A 22,096-nucleotide genomic window follows, 5' to 3' on the forward strand; every position below is an offset into this window, starting at 1 on the left:
ATATAGTTCAAAGTAACGATATAGAAAAATGAAAAATAAGCTAAGAGATATAGAGAGAAAGAGAGGAAATTTTATTTCTTCTTCAACTGTGTATTCTTTCCATCTATTACAATTCTTTTATATAAGTATGAAAAATAAAGAAATATATAATTGAATATGTCATTAAGCATTTGAGAGTAAGATAATAGAATAACATAGACATCCATTATAATTTCTTATAACATGTTTTATTTATTTATGTTTTTTCCAACATATTCTGAAAATGGCCACGACCCGACACATGCTGCGGCCCATATCGTACCATTTATAAAGTTAGATACGATTAGGGTTTTTTACCGCCATCTCAGTACCCAACAACTCTCCCTGCTACTGCTGCTGTAACATCTTCCAGCGGAAGCGCCATGGTATCTATCTCTCAGCCACTTCCGTTTCATGAGTATTAATGTTTAATCATATGTATATATGTGCCAAAAAAATATGTATATATGTGACTTTTAAATTAATAGCATTTTTGGTTTTGCAGGCTTCAGAGAAGAAATTGAGCAACCCCATGAGAGAAATTAAGGTCCAGAAGCTCGTCCTCAACATATCCGTCGGTGAGAGCGGAGATCGTCTCACCAGAGCAGCTAAGGTGTGACCCCTTTTTCGTAATTTCCCTCTTCTTTTTTTTCATTATATTGAAACTAAAATTGGGTCTACTTCCGTTTTGATGCTTAAGGTCTTGGAGCAGCTCAGCGGCCAATCCCCTGTTTTCTCCAAGGGTAAAGCTCTTGAATATTTATCTAATTGGCACATTTTTATTAAGTACATTGTCGGTTCTTGGAAATTTTAGCTCTACGCGAAGAACATGTTGCTGGTCCGCGAATTTGTTTTAATTTAGCATTAATTTTTAATTAGTTTTAGTTTAAATGTTGAACAGAAAGAAACGGATGCAAAAATTCATGTAGCCGAACCCAAATAGTTTTTGCATTGTGGCATAGTTGGTTGATTGACTAATGGCAGTTTAGATGTCGGGTAATGGGGAGTAATCTATGTTTAATTCGACCTATATGCATGTAGACAAGCCCCTTTTTTTCTGCAGTTAGACTAGACCTTGAATAACTACTACTCCCTCCGTTCCAATTTATGTTAACCTGTTTGATTGGGCACGGAGTTTAAGAAAAAATGAAACTTTTGAAATTTGTGATCCTAAACAAGTCAAAAATGGGTCTATAGTATTTGTGTGGTTATAAAAGCTTCTCGTTAAGGGTAGAATTGGAAGTTTAAGCTAAAGTGTTTTCAAATTTAGAAAGGGGTCAATTCTTTTTGGAACGGATCAAAAAGGAAATAGGTTCACATAAACTGGAACGGAGGGAGTAACTTATTTGGTTGATTTTTTTGTAATTATACTTGATATGTTTCTTTTAGCTACAAGGCATGCGAATAATTTTTGGTAGATGTTGGTGCCAGTGTTACTCACAATTTTATATTGTGACGTATTATGGATAACTAACTAGTGTCCTGCTATTGTTCATACAATGATACGGGTAAAATAGCTGGTGAATGGAATTTCCAGTGATTTGTTTTGTTACTTTTTTACCGACTCTTTAACTGAGGTTGTATTTATCTCAGATTTCCCCTGCTTTATCAAGAAAACTATTTAATCTCTCACGTGCTTGCTTGGTTCTCATTAACAGCAAGGTATACTGTGCGGTCTTTCGGAATCAGGCGTAATGAAAAGATAGCTTGCTATGTAACTGTCAGAGGGGAGAAAGCTATGCAGCTACTTGAGAGTGGATTGAAAGTTAAGGAATATGAGTTGTTGAGAAGGAACTTCAGTGAGACCGGCTGCTTTGGGTTTGGTATTCAGGAGCACATTGATCTTGGAATTAAGTAAGGATCATCTTGTAGTATCTCTCTATAGCTTTCACGATTTACATATTTAGCTGCTGTTGCTTATGAGGTGGTCTGTAGCTGGTCTTCCTTTTCAGTGTAAAACAAGAATATTGTTTTAACTCTTTTTGTCTGAACTGCATAAAAATGGAACTAGACTATTAAGAAACAATTCTTCTCATATTGCTCTCTTGTTTCTTCCGTATGGTTGCTGTGGTCTTACTATATTAACCTTGAAGCTTATGCATCTGCTACTTCATATCTATAAAATGTCTTTCCGCTCCTTGAGTTTTGTCATCTGTTTTACAGATATGATCCTTCAACTGGTATTTATGGCATGGACTTCTATGTTGTATTGGAGCGTCCTGGATACCGTGTTGCCCGTCGCCGCAGGTGCAAGTCTCGAGTTGGGATTCAGCACAGAGTCACAAAGGAGGATGCCATGAAGTGGTTCCAGGTCAAATATGAAGGAGTTATCCTTAACAAGTCCTCAAACATTCAGTGATAAGCTTATAAAGCCAACTTCTGGATCAGTCTGTCTCCTCTCAAGTTTATGTTTATGTATTTTGTAGACCTGCATCTATATCACTCGTAGAGGAAAGTTTTGGAGAGTTTCTAGTAGTGGCGTATGAGGATGTTTTAGTTCTCATTTTGGCTATCAGATCAATTCCATCTTTTTTGGTCATTTTCTTTTGTTCCAATTAAATCAGAATCATTCAACTCCACAATCTAGTACAATAGACGCTTTGAATACCTGATTTGTTTGCTATTGTGGTAACAAATTAATCCACTGTTTAAGCGTTGTTTTTTGGGCGTGCAATACAACCAAATATATATCAATGCTGTTATTGTTACCCTGAACCGAGCCTTTTACTATTCCGGGTCTGTTTTTTTTTTATGTGCTGTACTAATGAAGCAGTTTGTTGAGGGCGGCATTGGGAACACAGCTTGATATAGTTAGATCTCTCAATCAGTATATGCCTGTTTGTGCAATCAGTTTAATGCAATATTTGCAGCCTGTGAATCCGTAGGTTGCATAGATATCAATTAAGGTAACTGGTACTAGTAAATATTTTCAAATCAGACTGCAGGAATTGACTTACCCGACAAGTTCCTGCACGGCTCTGTCTCAACGTAAAAGCTTGATATGGATGCATGATTGCATTCTCAAGTCTTAGAAATGTTATGGACCTAAAATGGGCGGCTTAAATATATCAGGTTAAAAGTAAACAAAAGATGCTCAGCGGAATCGGACGAGTTAAATTTTTTTACCGAATTAAGGGCTTCATCTGTGCCGCCTCATTTGAGGAAATCATAATCAATAAAACTTTCTTGCTGTGAAGAGATAAAAGGCAGTTTTCACTGTAACATGTATGCCTTAGTACAAGAAGTTAATGTTGATTATATAAATACTAACTGAAAATGTAAGGCCGTTTTCACGGGGGCTTTTTTTTAAGGGGGTGGGGCACAACTCACAAGTCATAGTGTATATACATGTAATTGAATCTTATACTCTCATGGACTAAAGGATCCAAGGCGAATTTCACTACGCTGTTGAGCATCACTTAAATTAACTATAAAAATGCCCACATATTATATATCTAAAAGAAGGGCTGGGTCCTAGTTCCAACTTTAAATTACTAAAACTCCCGAAAGAAACTTGAAGTCGTTCTTTGGGTGCTACTTTTGTTTTTGAAAATAAAGCCCAAAAAAACATATGAAACTCTTAAGAGAGGGATCGGGGGCGATGATGAAAGAAAGCCGAAGTTCATACTATCTGAAAGGTATTTACATGATAAAGAATAAATTGGTGCAAATTTTCACGGAACACCCGAGTATAAAACCACGATATTCCTCAATCCATAGAAACGTAATAATTCAAATGTATCCTATTTGCCACTCTGCTCAATGGACTCCACAAAATCCTCTCCTGGATTGGAGGAAGACTTCTCCATGGCTATCATTTGGTATTTTCATTTTTAGGGTGTGTTTAGTACGAAGAAACACATTTTCGAAAAATATTTTTTAATTTTTCCATGTTTGGTTGACTTAAATATTTTAGAAAACATTTTCCTCATTGTATACGGTCGAAACCGATTTCGGCCTTCGTACGACTGGTCGAGATGAGAACATAATGGACCAAAGAGAGTCTTCATAATATCGAGATGAGATCCGAAAAAGGTACAAATGAGCTTCGAGTTTCAGGGACAGATCAAATATCGAGCTCGAATCCAAATCGAATTATGATGAGAAGCGATAGAATCGAGCTTAAGAGCCAGAGGCCAATCAATACCGAGCCCAAGTCAATACCGGACCCCGAGTTAATATCGAGCTCGAGCCCACATCGAGCTTTAAGCCTGGAAACCGACCGATACTAAGTCCGATCAAGATCGAGCCAAGAGACAAGAGTTGTTACAGCCGCACTAAGAAAGGGAATCTCGGCGGAAATTAGGAAAAAACTGATTTATCATGGGTTCCCACTGTGTATTTTATTATATCCAAAGCAGGATCCTTCCACTATAAGAGGGATGGTTATTATTCCTGCAAGAGGGAATCGAGTCATTAATACACTGTAACTCAAATATCGTTGATACATTCCCACATTAAGAGATTATCCTTTTGAGCTTCATACATAATTCCATTTTGCTTGTTCATAAATTATCTTCCTTTCAACTCGGTTTGCATCTTTTCTTTATAGTCAATATTCGATATTTCTACTTACTCTTACGATTTGTGTCAAGTTATACCACATACCCTTAGAACTACGTACAAATTCAACTCATCCTTTTTTCTTGTAAATAGTTTGGCGCCCACCGTGGGGCTAAGGATAACAGTGGTTATTCGATACGAATCTCTGCAAAACACGCCATTTTACGCTTGTTTTTGGAAGTGTCTTTCATTTCAGATTAGAAACTACGAACTCTCAATTAATGGCTCTATATATCGACAACGAAGCCGGCCTTCAAGATGAAAACACCAACTTGATGACCGAGGAGGAAAGGTCGCTCGTCAATACCGTTGGAGCTCAGATCGAAGTACCAGTAGACGTTAATTCGCATATGGCCATCAATACAAACCAACGTTTCGACCCTGAAAATAGTATTCACGGTGGAACTCGATCTACAACTCGAAATACCCAGAATGTTGAGGAAAACAGAATCAGCTTGCGTACGATTTTCGAAATGTTGCAAGCTCAACAGGTAGTGATAGCTCAGTTGCAGAGTCAAACCTGGGTACCAAGCAAGCCAGAGCCCAGTCTATCCCGAGAAATCACCCACAGAACGGAGCCAACAATAATAAGATCAAATGAACAAGAATCAGGGACTAATCCCGAAATTGCTAAGATACTCGAGGAACTCACAAAACAGCAAGCGATAAAAAAGTGGAAACATATAACTCCAGGGTCGATCAGATCCCGGGGGCACCACCAGTGTTGAAAGGGTTGGATTCCAAAAAGTTCGTGCAAAAACCTTTTCTACCAAGTGCACCTCCGAAACCGATCCCCAAAAAATTTTTGCATGCCCGAGATTCCTAAATATAATGAAACAACCGACCCCAACGAGCACGTCACCTCTTACACATATGCCATAAAGGGTAAAGATTTAGAAGACGATGAAATCGAATCTGTGCTGTTGAAAAAATTTGGAGAGACCCTTTCGAAGGGAGCAATGATTTGGTATCACAACCTACTACCAAACTCCATCGACTCATTCGCCATGTTAGCAGATTCTTTCGTAAAGGCACACGTAGGGGCCATAAAAGTCGCAATGAGGAAATCAGACATTTTCAAGGTAAAACAAAGGGATAATGAAATACTGAGGGAGTTCGTGTCCCGATTTCAAATGGAACGCATGGAATTGCCACCGATCACAGATGATTGGGCCGTTCATGCTTTCACCCAAGGGTTGAACGAGCGGAGTTCGATAGCATCGCGTCAGCTGAAACAAACGAGTATCCGACTGTAACTTGGGCAGATGTGCACAATCGATATCAATCGAAGATCAGGGTCGAGGACGACCAATTAAGAGCCCCTTCCGGTTCAATACATCCAAACATGTCGGTAGTTAAAAATCAGAGGGACGTCGAAAGGGATCCAAGGTCGAACAAAGACCGATATCAACAATGGTTCAGGACGCAATTCCGCCTGGCACAATCAAAGAAGTGACCAAGGACAGAATTCTCGGGGACTTATGAGCAAAAGTGATTTTGACAAGTATGCCGATCCCACAGAAGCACCTCAGTTATCGGAATATAACTTTAGCATCGATGCATCGGGCATTGTGTCGCCAATCGGAAGGATCAAAGATATTAGGTGGCCCAGACCCATACAACCCGATCCTTCCCAAAAAAACCCAAATTTGATGTGCAAGTATCATGGCACGCATAGTCACTACAAGACCGAAGATTGCAGTCAATTAAGGGAGGAGGTAGCCCGTCTATTCAATGAGGGCCACCATCGAGAATTCCTCAGCGACCGAGCCAAGAATCATTTCAGAGAAAGGGATACCAACAGAAAAAATGAACAGAAGGAACCTCAACATGTCATTCATATGATCGTCGGTGGGGTCGACACTCCACATGGACCCATATTCAAACGCACTAAGGTATCAATCACTAGGGAAAAACGAGCCCGAAATTATGTGCCCCAAGGCACTTTATCGTTCAACAAAGAAGAAGCAGAAGGCATTTCTCAACCCCACAATGACGCTATGGTAATTTCTATCTTAGTAAATAAAGTTCAAGTAAAGTTTGTTTTAGTGGATCCAGGTAGCTCGGCGAATATCATCCGATCGAGGTCGTGGAGCAGCTCGGCCTACAAAATCAAATTGTTCCCGCAGCTCGGATCTTAAACGGCTTCAATATGGCCAGTGAAACAACTAAAGGGGAGATTACTCTACCGGTGAACATGGCCGGAACCATTCAAGATACCAAGTTCCACGTAATCGAGGGTGACATAAGGTACAATGCCTTGCTCGAAAGGAATTGGATCCACAATATGTGGGTAGTCCCTTCGACTCTCCACCAAATGATGAAATTCCCAACATCGGACGATGTAAAAATAGTATACGGGGAGCAGCATGCTGCAAAGGATATGCTTGCGGTCGATGATGTAACACCGATATCAACACTATCAACCCCGGAAAGGTCGAGCATCGATGGTAAACAGGAAGTCAAATAGCAATCACAGCCACCAGCCTCGACCGAATAGAAGAAGCATGAGATAGAATAAGAAGAGGAGGATTTTTTGACCCCTCAAACTTTTATTGTTCCCGAAGATTCTGATGCCACCAAATCAACGGTCGAAGAGGTAGAACAAGTTATATTGATCGAGTACCTGCCCGAGCAAAAGGTATACCTGGGAATGAGATTAACCCTCGAACTCAGGAAAAAGCTTATTCAATTTCTTATTTATAACATAAATTGTTTTTCTTGGTCCCATTTAAACATGAGAGGGATCCCACCGTAGATAACGACGCATCGGCTAAGCCTGAACCCTAGGTTTAAACTGGTGAAGTAAAAGAGAAGGCCCCAGTCAGAGGTAAAGCACACATTCATAAAGGACGAGGTAACTAAACTTCTCAAAATAGGGTCCATTCGGGAGGTGAAATATCTCGAATGGTTTGCCAATGTAGTTATAGTCCCTAAAAAAGGGAACAAACTTAGAATGTGTGTAGATTACAAGGATTTAAACAAGGCATGCCCCAAAGATTCTTTTCCACTGCATAATATCGATCGCATGATCTATGCCACGACCGGCCACAAGATCCTTACTTTTCTCGATGCCTATTCCGGGTACAATCAAATCCAAATGAACCCGGAGGATCGAGAAAAGACTTCATTTATCACCAAGTATGGAACATATTATTATAATGTAATGCCCTTCGGGCTAAAAAATGTGGGAACTACTTACCAATGCCTAGTAAATAAAATGTTCGAAGAACAAATAGGTAAATCAATGGAAGTTTATATTGATGACATGCTAGTTAAGTCCCTGCGCGCAGAGGACCATTTGGTTCATTTACAGGAAATGTTTGAGATTTTAAGGAAATACAACATGAAGCTCAACCCCAAGAAATGTGCTTTCGGGGTTGGTTCGGACAAGTTCCTTGGCTTCATGATATCGAATCGGGGATCGAGATCAACCCCCATAAAATCAAGGCCATCGAAGACATCACCGTCGTAGATAGTGTAAAAGCCGTACAGAAGCTAACCGGACGGATACCTGCCTTAGGTCGATTCATTTTGAAATCGTCGGATCGAAGCCACCGATTTTTCTCTCTACTCAAAAAGAAGTATGATTTCACTTGGACCCCGGAATGCTAACATGCATTAGAGGAATTGGAGCGATACCTATCTAGCCCACCGCTGCTTCACACTCCGAAGGCAGATGAGAAACTTTACTTGTACTTGGCAGTATCAGAAATACCGGTAAGTGGTGTCCTAGTTCGAGAAGAGCAAGGTACGCAATTTTTCGTTTATTATGTAAGTCGAACCTTAGAGGAAGCAGAAACTAGATATCCACACTTAGAGAAATTGGCACTTGCACTGATAAGCGCCTGTAGAAAGTTATGACCATACTTTCAATGTCACCCCATATGCGTATTAACCACTTACCCACATCGTAATATTTTGCATAAGCCCGAACTATCGGGCCGATTGGCCAAATAGGTCGTTGAACTTAGTGGGTACGATATCGAATATCAACCCCGGACGGACATCAAGTCTCAAATTTTAGCGGACTTCGTGGCCGATTTCACGCCAACCCTCGTACCCGAAGTTGAAAGGGAACTCTTATTAAAATCGGGTACATCCTCAGGGTATGGACCCTCTTCACAGACGGTGTTTCGAATGTAAAGGGGTCCGGGCTAGGCATCATGTTGAAGCCGCCCACGGGTAGCACTATTAGGCAATCTATTAAAACTTCTAGGTTGACTAACAACGAGGCCGAGTACGAGGCCTTGATTGCAGGTCTCGAGATAGCTAAAAGCTTGGGAGCAGAAGTCATTGAAGCCAAGTGTGACTCTTTACTGGTGGTAAACCAGGTAAACAAAACCTTCGAAGTTCGAGAGGATAGAATGCAAAGGTATTTGGACAAACTACAGGTAACTTTGCACCATTTCAAAGAATGGACTTTACAACATGTACCTCGAGAACAAAATAGTGAGGCCGATACACTTGCAAACTTGAGGTCATTGGTCGAGGAAGACGAGATCAGCTCGAGGACTGTCGTTCAGCTATAGAAATCCGTGATCGAGGAAGGTCATCCCGAGATAAACTCTACAAGCTTAACTTGGGATTGGAGGAATAGATATATTGAATACTTGAAGAATGGAAAGCTCCCATCGGACCCTAAAGAGTCGAGAACCCTACAAACCAAAGTTGCTCGATTCACAATTGGCTGAAGATGGAACATTATACAAAAGGACATTCGATGGACCATTGGCAGTATGCTTAGGACCAAGAGACACTGATTATGTTTTACGAAAGGTCTATGAAGGCACTTGTGGGAACCACTACGATGCCGAATCACTGATTCATAAAATCATTAGAGCAGGATACTACCGGGATAGCATGGAAAAGGACACTAAGGAGTTTGTTCAAAAATATGATAAATGTCAAAGGTTTGCACCGATGATCCATCGGCCCGGAGAACAACTTCATTCAGTCCTATCCCCATGGCCATTCATGAAATGGGGAGTGGATAACGTCGACCCTCTGCCATCGGTCCCAGGTAAAGCTAAGTTCATTTTATTTATGACTGACTATTTTTCCAAATGGGTTGAAGCACATGCGTTCGAGAAAGAGAGAGAAAGAGGTTGTAGACTTCATCTGGGATCACATCGTATGTCGATTTGGGATACCCGCCGAAATAGTATGTGACAATGGAAAATAATTTATCGGTAGCAAAGTGACGGAATTCCTCGAAAACCATAAAATAAAAAGGATATTAACAACGTCGTATCACCCTAGTGGGAATGGACAGGCCGAATCGACGAACAAGACTATCATTCAAAACATAAAGAAAAGGTTGAATGACGCTAAGGCGAAATGGAGAGAAATTCTACCCGAAGTCCTTTTGGGCATATCGAATAACATCAAAGTCCAGTACGGGGGCAACCCATGTTCTCATTAGTATATGGCCCCGAAGCCTTGATTCCAGTCAAAGTCAGGGAACCCAATGCCAGGCTTCGACATACAGTAGAAGAGTCAAATCACGAGACTATGAATACTATCCTCGAATTATTGGATGAAAAACGAGAAGCCGCTCTCGTCCGATTGGCCGCCCAAAAGCAGCGGATCGAAAGATACTATAATCGAAGAACCAATCTTCGCTATTTTAAAATCGGGGACTTAGTGCTAAGGAAATTCACCCTCAGCACCTGAAATCCAAATGAAGGAAAACTGGGTCCAAACTCAGAAGGACCGTATCAGGTACTCAAAATCGTCGGTAAATAATCCTACAAGCTCGGTGTTATAAACGGCAAACAACTACCAAGCAATTGGAACGTGTCGCACCTAAAACGATTCTACTGCTAAGGTACGACCCTCACATGTTCGTTTATATTTCGAAACTAACCCTTGTAGGAGTTCGACAAGGAACATGGACGAATTATTCAACACAAATCCTTAGGCCTGAGAGCACGCGTTGCACTCTTTTCCCCTTAGACCGATTTTATCCCAAATGGGGTTTTCAGCAAGGTTTTTTTAATGAGGCAACCATTGATCGTGCTAACTTAGAACAATTTAACAGTATCCGAGGACTCATTACAATCAACCTCGAATACTGGGGGGCATTACCATCGAATAAATCAAGTTCGATACAAGAAAGTTACTTCATGTCAAACAGGGTCTCGATAGGGAAAAGTGTAAGTGCCAAATGGTCAAAACGAACCATGCCCGCATAGTTTTACTCGAACCTTGGCACAAAACACGAACACATGTATAATGACTTATATAGAGAAACTTCTTCTTTACCGATATCTCATATTTTGGAAAGTTCGTTCTACTTCATGATTCAAACAGGTTTAAGGGCCGATCATGACTGAAGGAGTTTGAAAAACTTACCCCATAAATCGGGGACTGACAACTAAAATACCGAAGAAATCAATATCCATAAAGCCTACATGCTAATCATACTTCGAGTTCGAGCAAACACTCACTCGACTATTAAGCCTAAAGGCTACATTACTACTATAAAGCCCACGGGCTATATTACTTTGAGTTCGAGCTAACACTCACTCGACCACTAAGCCTACAGGCTACTATTACTTCGAGTTCGAGCAAACACTCACTCGACCACTAAGCTTACGGGCTATATTACTTCGGGTTCGAGCAAACACTCACTCGACCACTAAGCCTACAGACTACATTACTTCGAGTTCGAGCAAACACTCACTTGACCACTAAGCCTACGGGCTACTATTACTTCGAGTTCGAGCAATCACTCACTCGACCACTAAGCCTAAGGCTACTCTTACCTCGAGTTCGAGCAAACACTCACTCGACTACTAAGCCTAAGGGCTATTCTTACCTCAAGTTAGAGCAAACACTCACTCGACTACTAAGCCTACGGGCTACATTACTTTGAGTTCGAGCAAATACTCACTCGACCACTAAGCCCACGTGCTACTCTTACCTCAAGTTCGAGCAAACACTCACTCGACCACTAAGCCTACGGGCTACTATTACTTCAAGTTCGATCAATCACTTACTCGATTACTAAGCCTAAGGGCTACTCTTACCTCGAGTTCGAGCAAACACTCACTCGACTACTAAGCCTAAGGGATACTCTTGCCTTGCGTTCGAGCAAACACTCACTCGACTACTAAGCCTACATGCTACATTACTTCGAGTTCGAGCAATCACTCACTCGACTACTAAGCCTAAGGGCTACCTTACTTCGAGTCTGAACAATCACTCAACCATAAGGCCTAAGGGATACACGTACTTCGAGTACAGGCAAGCACTCACTCGGTTACAAAGACCACAAGGTCCGAATTCGATCAAATTGCCCAAAGCCTCGAACCTATGAAAACTTTCACAAGGCATGAATGAAACAAAATCTTCACAAGGCAAAAAATAAAATAGAGGCAAAAAATATATACACAAAAAGTGTTTACAACGCCTGAACAGGACCCTACACAAAAATCCAAAATGGAAAAATCCCTAAGTTTCCTGGTTATCTCCGGGGGTGGTATCTTCTCCATCGGGCTCCTCCCCACTGTCGGACCCACTCTTGCTCTCATCATCATCATCATCATCGGAAGCCAAGGCTCCAACATTGACTTTAAGCTATTTAGCCCTTTTTATCTCTTCTGTAAGATCAAAACCTCGAGCATGGATCTTCTCAAGGGTTTCACTCCGAGATTAGCATCGGGCGAGTTCAACAATCCAATGTGCTCGAGTTTGAGCGGTCTAGGTTGCCTCTCTCGCTTGAATCTGAGCGGCATCAACATTGGCCCGATAGACGGCCACGAATGCATCCGTATCGGCCTTTGCTTTTTCTGCTTTAGCTTTGGCCTTAGCAAGTTCGGAAGCCAACCGAGCCTCGAGCTCCTCTATTTTCCTTTCTTGAACCGAGCTCCTCTCCTTTATGCCTTGAAGTAGACTTTCGGCTGATAATGACTGGGCTCTAGCAGTTTATTTTTCTGCAGCAAGGTGGTCCATGCCATCTTTCCACCCCAAGGTCTTCGCCCTTATCGTATCAACCTCCTCACGAAGCAGCCCGATCACCTCAAGCTTCTGCTACAACTGTGAGATAGAAATATTAGTCATCATTCCAGAATCGAGCCCGTGAGTTTTTAAGATTATCATTACCTGCTCAGTCAGGTCGGTCTGGTCTTGATGAGCCTTGGCTAACTCGGCTCGGAGCTCCCTGATTTCCTCTTCCTTTTGCCCGCAGAGGAGTTTAAGGGCGTTTCTCTCTTCATTGACCCTTCGGATGTTGGCCTCGTACCGACTCAGCTCAGCTCGAGATCGAGAACATGCTTCTCGATGAACCACTGAGGCCTACGAAGAAAGAAGAAAAGAAGTTAGAAAAGAAAACAAACATAAAGGTGGTACCAACGAAGGGAGTTAGAGCTTACCCGATTCAGAGCTTGTTGCACTTCATAAAAAAGGCCCGACGCCTCACTAGGGCCAGCAACATCCTCGACACCAGTAAACAAATCACGAAAGGGGTCCTCCCTTTCGTGAGACCGGCCTACCTCGAGTGTCCCCAAAGCTTGGGCTTTTCGAATCGCCCATTCGAAAAAAGTGGGGAGAGTAGGCGAGTCTCCAATTACTATTTCCCCAAGTGAGTCGCTTGGGGCATTCTCTTCGGTTCTGAGATGTTCAGGGCCGGCCCCTTCAGATATATCTACCATTTGTTGACTTCAGCGGGAGGCATCCTTGATCTCCAGCAACTCGGGGACTTTGCCCGAACCCTTCTCCGATATCCCCTCAGTTCGAGGCAGAGGCGCATAAACCACCATCAATACAGCTGCCTTTGGGGCATCGATGGTTTTCTTCACTCGGGCCACCAGTACAGACCTATTGTCTTCTTCCTTTTCCTCGTCTTCATCCCTTAGATGCCGAACTGATTCTTCGGTCAAAGGGATGGTATTCTTCCTCGGCTTACGAGCTACCCTTGTCTTTGGTTGTGGATCCTCGGAAGTAGATACCCGTTTTCTCTTATGGGCCTTCGCCGGTTTCGGGACCCGGGTCGGCGTCTCTTCCTCACCAGACGGGGGCCTCAAAACCGCATATTTTCCCAAGCCTACACACAAGAAAATTGGTTATGTATATGGAAAACATTTCATTTGAACTATCAAAGACATGAGAAAAAAGCTTACCATGATTTTTGGCCTCCCATCGACCCTTTGAAAAATCACGCCACGAGCGCTCGACGTATGTAGAGGTCGAAGCCAGGTCCCGTACCCAGCTCTTAAAGTTAGGAATTGCGCCGGGCATCCAAGGAACCGATATCGGTGACAAAGAAACGAAGGGGCAAAACAATAGGAGATAATAGCAGAATTATACTCACGCTTCATGTTCCATTCCTCGGGAAATGACATATTTTCGGTCGGAATTAGGTCCGAAGTCTTCACTCGAACGAACCTTCCCATCCAGCCTCGATCCTTGTTCTCGTCTATGCCCGAGAACAACACCTTGGTAGCCTAACGCTGGAGTTTTATTAACCCACCTCGAAAGAGGCGGGGGCTGTACAATCTAATAAGGTGATCGAGGGTGAAAGGCATTCCCTCGATTTTGTTCACAAAAAAGCGAAACAGAATAATGATCCGCCAAAAGGAAGGATGGATTTGGCCTAGGGTTATTTGGTATTGACAGTAAAAATCGATGACAACAGGGTCGAGGGGGCCTAGCGTGAAAGGGTAGGTATACACACTTAAAAATCCTTTCACATGAGTAGTAATATCTTTCTTGGAAGCCGGGATTACCACTTCTTTGTTCTCCTAGCTGCAATCTTTCCTTATCTGTTCGAGATGCCCCTCGGTTATCGAGCACATATACCTCGATACTGTCTCGCATCGACCAGGAACTGACGAGCCTTTGTCGATCTTAAAATCGGAGGTAAGAACACATGCCCCGGGAACACACTCCTCAGGTCGTGACTCCACCGGTGTTTTGTCGGCAGCAGACTGTGAAAAAGAAGCATTTTCTTTTTGAGGAATAATTTTAGATGTTTTCGCCATTCTGGTTTTAAAGATCGAAAATAGAAAGAGATGACAAAGGTTTTTTTTAAAAAAAAAGATTTTGCAGTGAAAATCACAGAAGAAAGATTTTGCAGTGAAAATCACAGAAGAAAGATTTTGCAGTGAAAATCACAGATTTATAGATGAACTCAGAATATGCGAGAAAGAACTTGGAAAATTTGGAGATCGAAGATGTAAAAGTGATAAATGGTGAAAATGGGGGCTATTTATAGATTGAGCAATGGCGGTGCAATATCAGCAGTGGCCGACAATTGTGTGACACGCATTAAATGCCTTGGTAAACTGAACCGATGGGACAGCTATCACGTACGTCGTGGTCGGGTTCGATGCAAATGTCAGTGTATATCTAATCGTGCCGTTGTAAAATCATGTCGTTTCTCGCCGCATCCTTCCCGAGAAATGAGGGGACTATCTGTAAACAGTCGGAACCGATTTCGGCCTTCGTACGACTGGTCGAGATGAGAACATAATGGACCGAAGAAAGTCTTCATAATATCGAGATGAGATCCGAAGAAGGTACAAATGAGTTTCGAGTTTCAGGGATAGATCAAATACCGAGCTCGAAGTCATTATCGAGCTCGAATCCAAATCGAATTATGAGGAGAAGCGATGGAATCGAGCTTAAGAGCCAGAGGTCAGTCAATAACGAGCCCAAGTCAATACCGCACCCCGAGTTAATATCGAGCTCGAGCCCACATCGAGCTCTAAGCCTGAAAATCGACCGATACCAAGTCCGATCAAGATCGAGCTAAGAGACAAGAGTTGTTACAACCGTACTAAGAAAGGGAATCTCGGCGGAAATTAGGGAAAAACTGATTTATCATGGGTTCCCACTATGTATTTTTTTTATATCCAAAGTAGGATCCCTCCACTATAAGAGGGATGATTATTATTCCTGCAAGAGGGAATCAAGTCATTAATACACTGTAACTCAAATATCGTTGATACATTCCCACATTAAGAGATTATCCTTTTGAGCTTCATACATAATTCCATTTTGCTTGTTCATAAGTCATCTTCCTTTCAACTCGGTTTGTATCTTTTCTTTATAGTCAATATTCGATACTTCTACTTACTCTTACGATTTGTGTCAAGCTATACCACATACCCTTAGAACTACGTACAAATTCAACTCATCCGTTTTTCGGGTAAACACTCATCAATTCATTTTCCTCCAATGGGAGAAAAATATTTTCCCTGTCAAAAGGAGGGAAAATATTTTCCAAAACTCTTTTCAACCTTCTCCACCTTATTCCTCATGCCCACCAACCCACCCTCACCCACCCCACCCCCAAACCACCCCAACCCCCGAACTAAGTATTTTCTTTTCAACAAACTAAGTATTTTCTTTTCCTTAAATAGAAAAAATATTTTTGTTCCAACAAAGCGAGTACTTTCTTTTCATGATGAGAAAATATTTTCTTTCATTTCAACAAAAAAGTACTTTCTTTTCATGCCGTAGAAAAAGTATTTTCTCATTTTAACAAAATGAGTATTTTCTTTTCATGATGTAGAAAAAATATTTTTTTCTTTCATTCAACAAAATGAGTAATTTCCTTTCATGTGGTAGAAAAGATAATTTCTCTTTCAACAAAATAAAGTATTTTCTTTTTAGTTATCAAGCTCAAATTTTAACGTTGGTCTTGTGTGAAAAAGTAAAGTAGCACATTAGTTCCTTTGGTTTTGTATGAATTTTGAAAAAAATAATTAAATTCAAACCCGAAAAAATAAGTGATAAAATCACTCATTTTCCAGAAAAATATTTTCTAGTAAAACATTTTTCATGGAAAACATTTTCCTTCGTACCAAACACACCCTTAGTCTCTTCTCTTTCTCTAATCATCTTGTCTAACTTTTCTTGCATCATGCCGCATGTGTTGTGCTTGAAATGGCTGGATGGATATCTATCAGAATTTCAACTTTCAGTTCTTCAGAAGAAAACGGAACACTCAGCCTACTACTGCAACACAAGGGGCAATGCATCCCTTAAGTTGAAACTTCTGCTTCTTGGATACCTTAGAGCTTGACAAGTGAAACAGAACTCTGATTTGAAGGAGGGATGTTAGGGAACAACAATCATTTATGCAATTCGGAAGTGGGTCTTACATTATCATCTCTCAACATTAATGAGCCTGTGAAGATCACCAGGGATATAGGGAACCTTCTTTTTGCTCATAAAGCTTGTGAATTGTCATCATGATGTTAATTAGGTAATCTTGATTTCCTTTATAGCTTGTATTAGGTGGCAGGCACGCTTTACAAGCTATGGTTGAAAACAGATGTATCACCTTTCTTCACAATTAAACACCATTCAAATAAGATTGAAGAAACAGAGAAGGTGCGTAAAGGCGAGAACTTTTGATTGTTTACACATGCTAGTTAGAACCAGGACGAATGTACAAGTTGATTTCAACAATTTGGAAAAGCTCTTTGTGGTAGTGTGAGAGTGAAATGGCTGCAGAGGGATAATATTCAAGTTGATGATGAAACATAGGTTGGACATCCTGTTGTAGAAACCACTTGGCCTCAAGACACAAAATCTCCTGCACAATGGGCTTTACTAATCAACCAATTGAAATACAGGAGCGGTCTCCATCTGGAATACCTTATAAGAACATGGATTTGATTTAAAACCTATAGTTCTACTGAAATCATGTAGAACAATTACACAGCATGAAGTTCTAAGTTAGAAAAACGTGAGAAACGGGGTTAGAAACCGTGCTTAATAACACGAGACACCCTCTCGAAGAAAACTGGACACATATTTGGGCCGAACATGATTGTATCCCTCATCCACTCAGGGGCCACTCTCTCACAGGTCCCCAGTGACAGCATGCGGTACACCAATTCTAGTTCTTCAGATGCATTCTTTATCAACGTCAAACTAAAAGAAAGTCCTGCACAAACCAAAAGGATGACTTTCAGAATGTAAGTTCCAAAAGCGCACAGCTGTTATTAATGAAGAATATATCTGAAATTTGGAGTGATTAAGTTCACTCAAAAAAAACACAGAAGAAACAGGAAAGCACCACAGAGCTCAAAAACAACGATATCACACTTCTTCAACGCATACAGTAATGAGACAATTATACTGTCTTGTAATCCACAATACAAACATAGGGCAGCTCTTCCTTGTCAGTATGTGTGAACTAAAAAGAGGCAAAGACCATAAAGCACATTACATGAAAACCTCAAGAAGCTCCTGAAACATAGTAGTCTGGCTAGATGATCAAATGGACTTGCAGGTAATTCACACCCAGAGACCCCATTATTCTATCTTAATCCCTATTAGCACTCTGCATGTGTGAGAATATCACACCACATCATTATTAAAGAAGAACAAAGGGAAAATTGGATAATTCAAAATTCTGATTCATCTAATGAAGTTCAACATTAAATAGCTAGCTTATAAGGGGACTAAGTGCTACCATTCTAATTTAGTGATTTCTAAAGATTAAAAACATCCAGTCCAGCCCGCTTTAGATCAGCTAAGTTCATTCAGTGGAAAATCTGATTGATTTTCAAAGCCATATTTAAACTAAAATAATCTGATGGTCGAATTGTATTTGACCAAAGATAATTAACTCGAAGATGTAATTACAATTGAGTGCACTATGGTAGCAAATCTAAAGTGAGACTTAAGTGACAATCATTTAGCTCAAAATTTACACCATTAAACGTATAGAAGTTCACCACTCAAACAATCCCTGCTAGGTCATTATACAGCAGCAGTCAGTAAAATCACAAAAATGAAATTTAGGTGGCATTTGGTTCAAATTTTTGAAACAGGGTTTTTGCAACAACAACAAAAAAAACGGTCAACCAAACGCCAAGAAAAAACTTTTCAGTTATCGCAGATAGAAATGAAACTAAAGATGTAAAAATCAAATAATTTCTTATAAACCATCTAGGTTTCTGATTATTAGGGAGCACCATTTCATGTTTCGCTGACTAGCTTCTATTTCCAGACCCCGCTTATGGGAATATACTGGGTATGTTGTTTTGTTGACTAGCTTCTATTAATTGAGGCTGTTGTTCACATTATCTCTTGACTCCCCTTCACAAGACAAATTAATATTAACAATGCATCTTAGGACCCGTTTGACCATAGATTTTGCCAAAATAAATTTGGGTTTTATTTGGCAAACACATGTTTGGCCATAGATTTTGCCTACATTTTGGCAAAATCCCAAAACCAGCTCAATAGCTAGTTTTGGGCCAAAATATCATTATTACATTTTTTAAAAATTACCCCAAACTTTTGTACTTTATAAAAGAGCCCACCATTTATTATTTTATAACAAGGTTGCTTCGTCTTCTCGGTCACCTGATGTATCATGTAGTTCATTATAAAAATGATAATTTTGTATCAAATTTATTTATGTCCAGGACTATGGTTTACAATAATATAATGAATGTTATTGATAATGGTACTGTTGGATATTTGTGATAGGTTTTAGAACTTGTGGGTATAAGTCATGTTTCATGTTTTTCCAAAATAAATTTGAGAAATATGTTTTAAAAACTGATGTCCAAACACATTTTCATCTTCAAACCAAACTTCACCCAAATCAAATTTTTCAGAACAAATTTGGGAATCTATGGCCAAACACTAGCTTAACGACTTATTCCCAAATTTTTAATTTATACAAGCTTTAAAATTTAGTTTTCAATTTAATTGAAAGAAGAAAAAACATAGCAAAGCAGGAAAAATAAAATAAAATAAAATGGATATACTGCCAACTAGTTATTTATTAGGTCAAATTTATAATTTAGAAAAGAAGCAACAATTTTAGGCCAAATAAAATCAAATAAGGCAAATTTTCGAAAACTATTGAAACTTGAATAATGCCTCTGCAAATTCCAAAGATTTCGGCAAGGATTATAACATATCTACAAATTAGGCAGTAGAAAATGGAATTGAAAAGGAGGAAAGGGGACAGAAAAAAAGAAGCAAGATCCAGGACTTCAGAGTTCCTCCAGAAATTACCACTTGACTCATGAAGCGCTGAGATGCATAATTCTTCATTTTCCGTCACAGTAGAAAATTTCATACCGAGTAGCCACTGAAAAACGTCTTGGAAGATGCACTTGGTTGGAGAGATGTCAGCTGCACCATCACCTAAAATATCACATCCAAATAGTAGTTACATAAGAGGAGATACTACAGACTTAAAACAACAATTAACAGTTGGGACAAACCTGAAATGTCAGCATTTCTTCTACAGCAAGCAGGCTGAAAAATATTGTCAGATGGTCAGCACAGTAAAATCCCAACTCAGCTCTACTGCATAAACTAGCATATGTGATAGAAATTGGAGAGTAGCACTGACCTCAGTGTACCTATATGAACTCGTACTAGGTTGTGCAAGTCCAGTTGGAAGTTCTTCCCTGGGAGACAGTGAAACAGCGTCTTGTATGCTAGGCAAAGACTGCCTACGACGTTTCTTGTTTGCTATGGTTGAGCCATCCAATGCATCTGGAAGAGAATCTCCAACAGTAATAATTTGTCTGCTTTCTCCTTTATCAGTGCTAGCATGGAAACCAGATCCCTCTCGGTCATGTTGTTGAAGTCTCTGAATTTCATCACTAAGTTCTTTAACTGCAGCATTAGCAATAACTATATAATTATATGGATTTCAAAATTGGACATTTATTCAACAGAGCGGCTGAATACAACTATTATCTCCAAAAGTTCAAACAGACAGCAAAACCAGCATAAGAAACACTAAAATCTCTACAGAAACGCAATACATAGCTGCCTTTACACAGAAATAAGTGAAGCTTTGACTAATGCATGATGACTTTGCTCGAGTATCCCACATTGGATGAGGGAATCAGCTATAGCCATTCTTCACTTTATATGTTCTTGGTAATTCTCACCTCAAGAACTAGCTTTGGACTACGGACATAATAAGAATTCTACCATGAATCGAACTTCCATAGCTAATTAAAAAGTTCCCAAATTTATCCTTACTCTTCAGGTTGTCTTCCATCAAAAGCTTTTGGTATTGAATCTTCTCGTCATCTTTGGCAACCCTGCATACAGGTTAAGTACACATTTATATTCTTTTCAATATTCTTATTCAATTAAGCAAGCCTTTCCCAAGAGTGGACACCTCATTGATGCCATTTCACTCCTCAACGCGTTGACTTGTTCGCGTAGTCTGTCATTTTCACTTCTCACGAATTCAATCAGTTGTTCGGCAGCTGGAAGAAACAAAGCTGCATGTCAAGCCTTCAACCAAGTTTCAGCCTCAATGTAATTAAAGATGGGGCAGCTATGAGTTCTCCAAGTAATAAATTTTATCCATAATTTCTTTAATTATTGGATACATATCAAGGTAAGCAGTCAAGTATCAACATACCAGCCACGTAATTCACAAATTTCAGCTCTTGTTCCATATTCAGGTTCTCCATATCCGTGTCTTTTTCTTTCTACCAAAAAATTAATGAAAAATCATACTCTTAGTAAACAGGAAAAGACAGCATAGTTCAAAAACAAATGTAAAAATAAAATTCGAAAAAAATGAACACGGCAAAAATCTGCAAATACCTTGAGCTTAGTGTACTTGCTGTAGAGCTTGCTATAAAGGGCCTCCATCTAAAACCAAAAAGGTAAAAATCAGAAAAGCCGTAGAAATGATAACCCTAACATTAAGAATTGAAGATTTTAGGGTGAAAATAAACATGTAAAGCTGAATTCAGGAATAAAACCTTGGCCGAAGAAGCTGACATCGGAAAACTAGGACTGGAAGAGATGTGTTGTTCAAAATTCAAATCAAATGGCGATTTCGAGCGACAAGTTTTGGCGGGAGATATGCGAAATTCCAAAATTGGAGGATTGGGTTCTTTATACTGAATGAATTTTGAAGCGACTTTCCGTCTGGGTCTCGGGTCGGGTTAAAGCTAATTTATGGCGTACTAAACGCTGCGGGGTTGACTAATAAAATGGACATCCAATCTCTTGGATACAATTAGGGATCTAGGAGGAGAGTACCCGAACCGGTATCGGTCCCGCTCCGTACCGGTCCAATTTGGGGATAGCGATAGCCGATAGGGGATTTAGGAAAAGGAAACGGGGATTAGGAGGGTACCGAAAATAGTACCGGTAGAACTGTGTGCCCTTAATGCTCTTTTTCTTTTAAAGGCATCCGTTCTTGTATTGGGAACAGCCAAAAATGTCTATTTTTGCCTCCCTAGCCCCCTAACACTCTTATCCCCTAATTTATATTTTAAATCTCTAAGTTTGTTCAAATACATTTTGGCTCTATTTTAAAATTATAAATAACCTCATTTTATTCTTTCAATTTTCACACAAAACTCCCCTATCTCTCTATCTCTCTCATTGCAATTAATGTTCTAGCATTATTATTAACTTTCGAATTTATTTTTATTATACTTGTGTTGCTATTTGTTATTATTTTAATTATTTATCATTAAAAATAGCTCCTAAACTGGTAAAAAAACGTGTAATTGATTGACTAATAGTAATGTTAAAAGAGAAG

The 22,096-nt window shown here is 40.1% G+C and overlaps 2 protein-coding genes across 2 annotated transcripts; one reads left to right on the forward strand and one right to left on the reverse strand.

Moving 5' to 3' along the window:
* The first annotated feature begins 265 nt into the window (after window positions 1–265).
* On the forward strand, window positions 266–2,625 carry LOC104116783 (large ribosomal subunit protein uL5z-like). Its single transcript, XM_009627719.4, has 5 exons — window positions 266–404; window positions 524–631; window positions 719–761; window positions 1,677–1,872; window positions 2,182–2,625. Exons 1-5 carry the CDS (start codon window positions 402–404, stop codon window positions 2,375–2,377), a joined length of 546 nt encoding a protein of 181 aa, XP_009626014.1. The 5' UTR covers window positions 266–401; the 3' UTR covers window positions 2,378–2,625.
* A 14,302-nt stretch (window positions 2,626–16,927) lies between these two features.
* Window positions 16,928–21,765, reverse strand: LOC104116784 (uncharacterized). Its single transcript, XM_009627720.4, has 9 exons — window positions 21,306–21,765; window positions 21,145–21,192; window positions 20,957–21,026; window positions 20,708–20,798; window positions 20,566–20,627; window positions 19,922–20,190; window positions 19,791–19,824; window positions 19,579–19,710; window positions 16,928–17,485 (listed from the first exon to the last, which is right to left on the reverse strand). Exons 1-9 carry the CDS (start codon window positions 21,324–21,326, stop codon window positions 17,298–17,300), a joined length of 915 nt encoding a protein of 304 aa, XP_009626015.1. The 5' UTR covers window positions 21,327–21,765; the 3' UTR covers window positions 16,928–17,297.
* Between the last annotated feature and the right edge of the window lie 331 nt (window positions 21,766–22,096).

This window comes from Nicotiana tomentosiformis, chromosome 2, assembly GCF_000390325.3.
Source record: "Nicotiana tomentosiformis chromosome 2, ASM39032v3, whole genome shotgun sequence".
In the NCBI taxonomy this organism is placed as follows: Eukaryota; Viridiplantae; Streptophyta; class Magnoliopsida; order Solanales; family Solanaceae; genus Nicotiana; species Nicotiana tomentosiformis.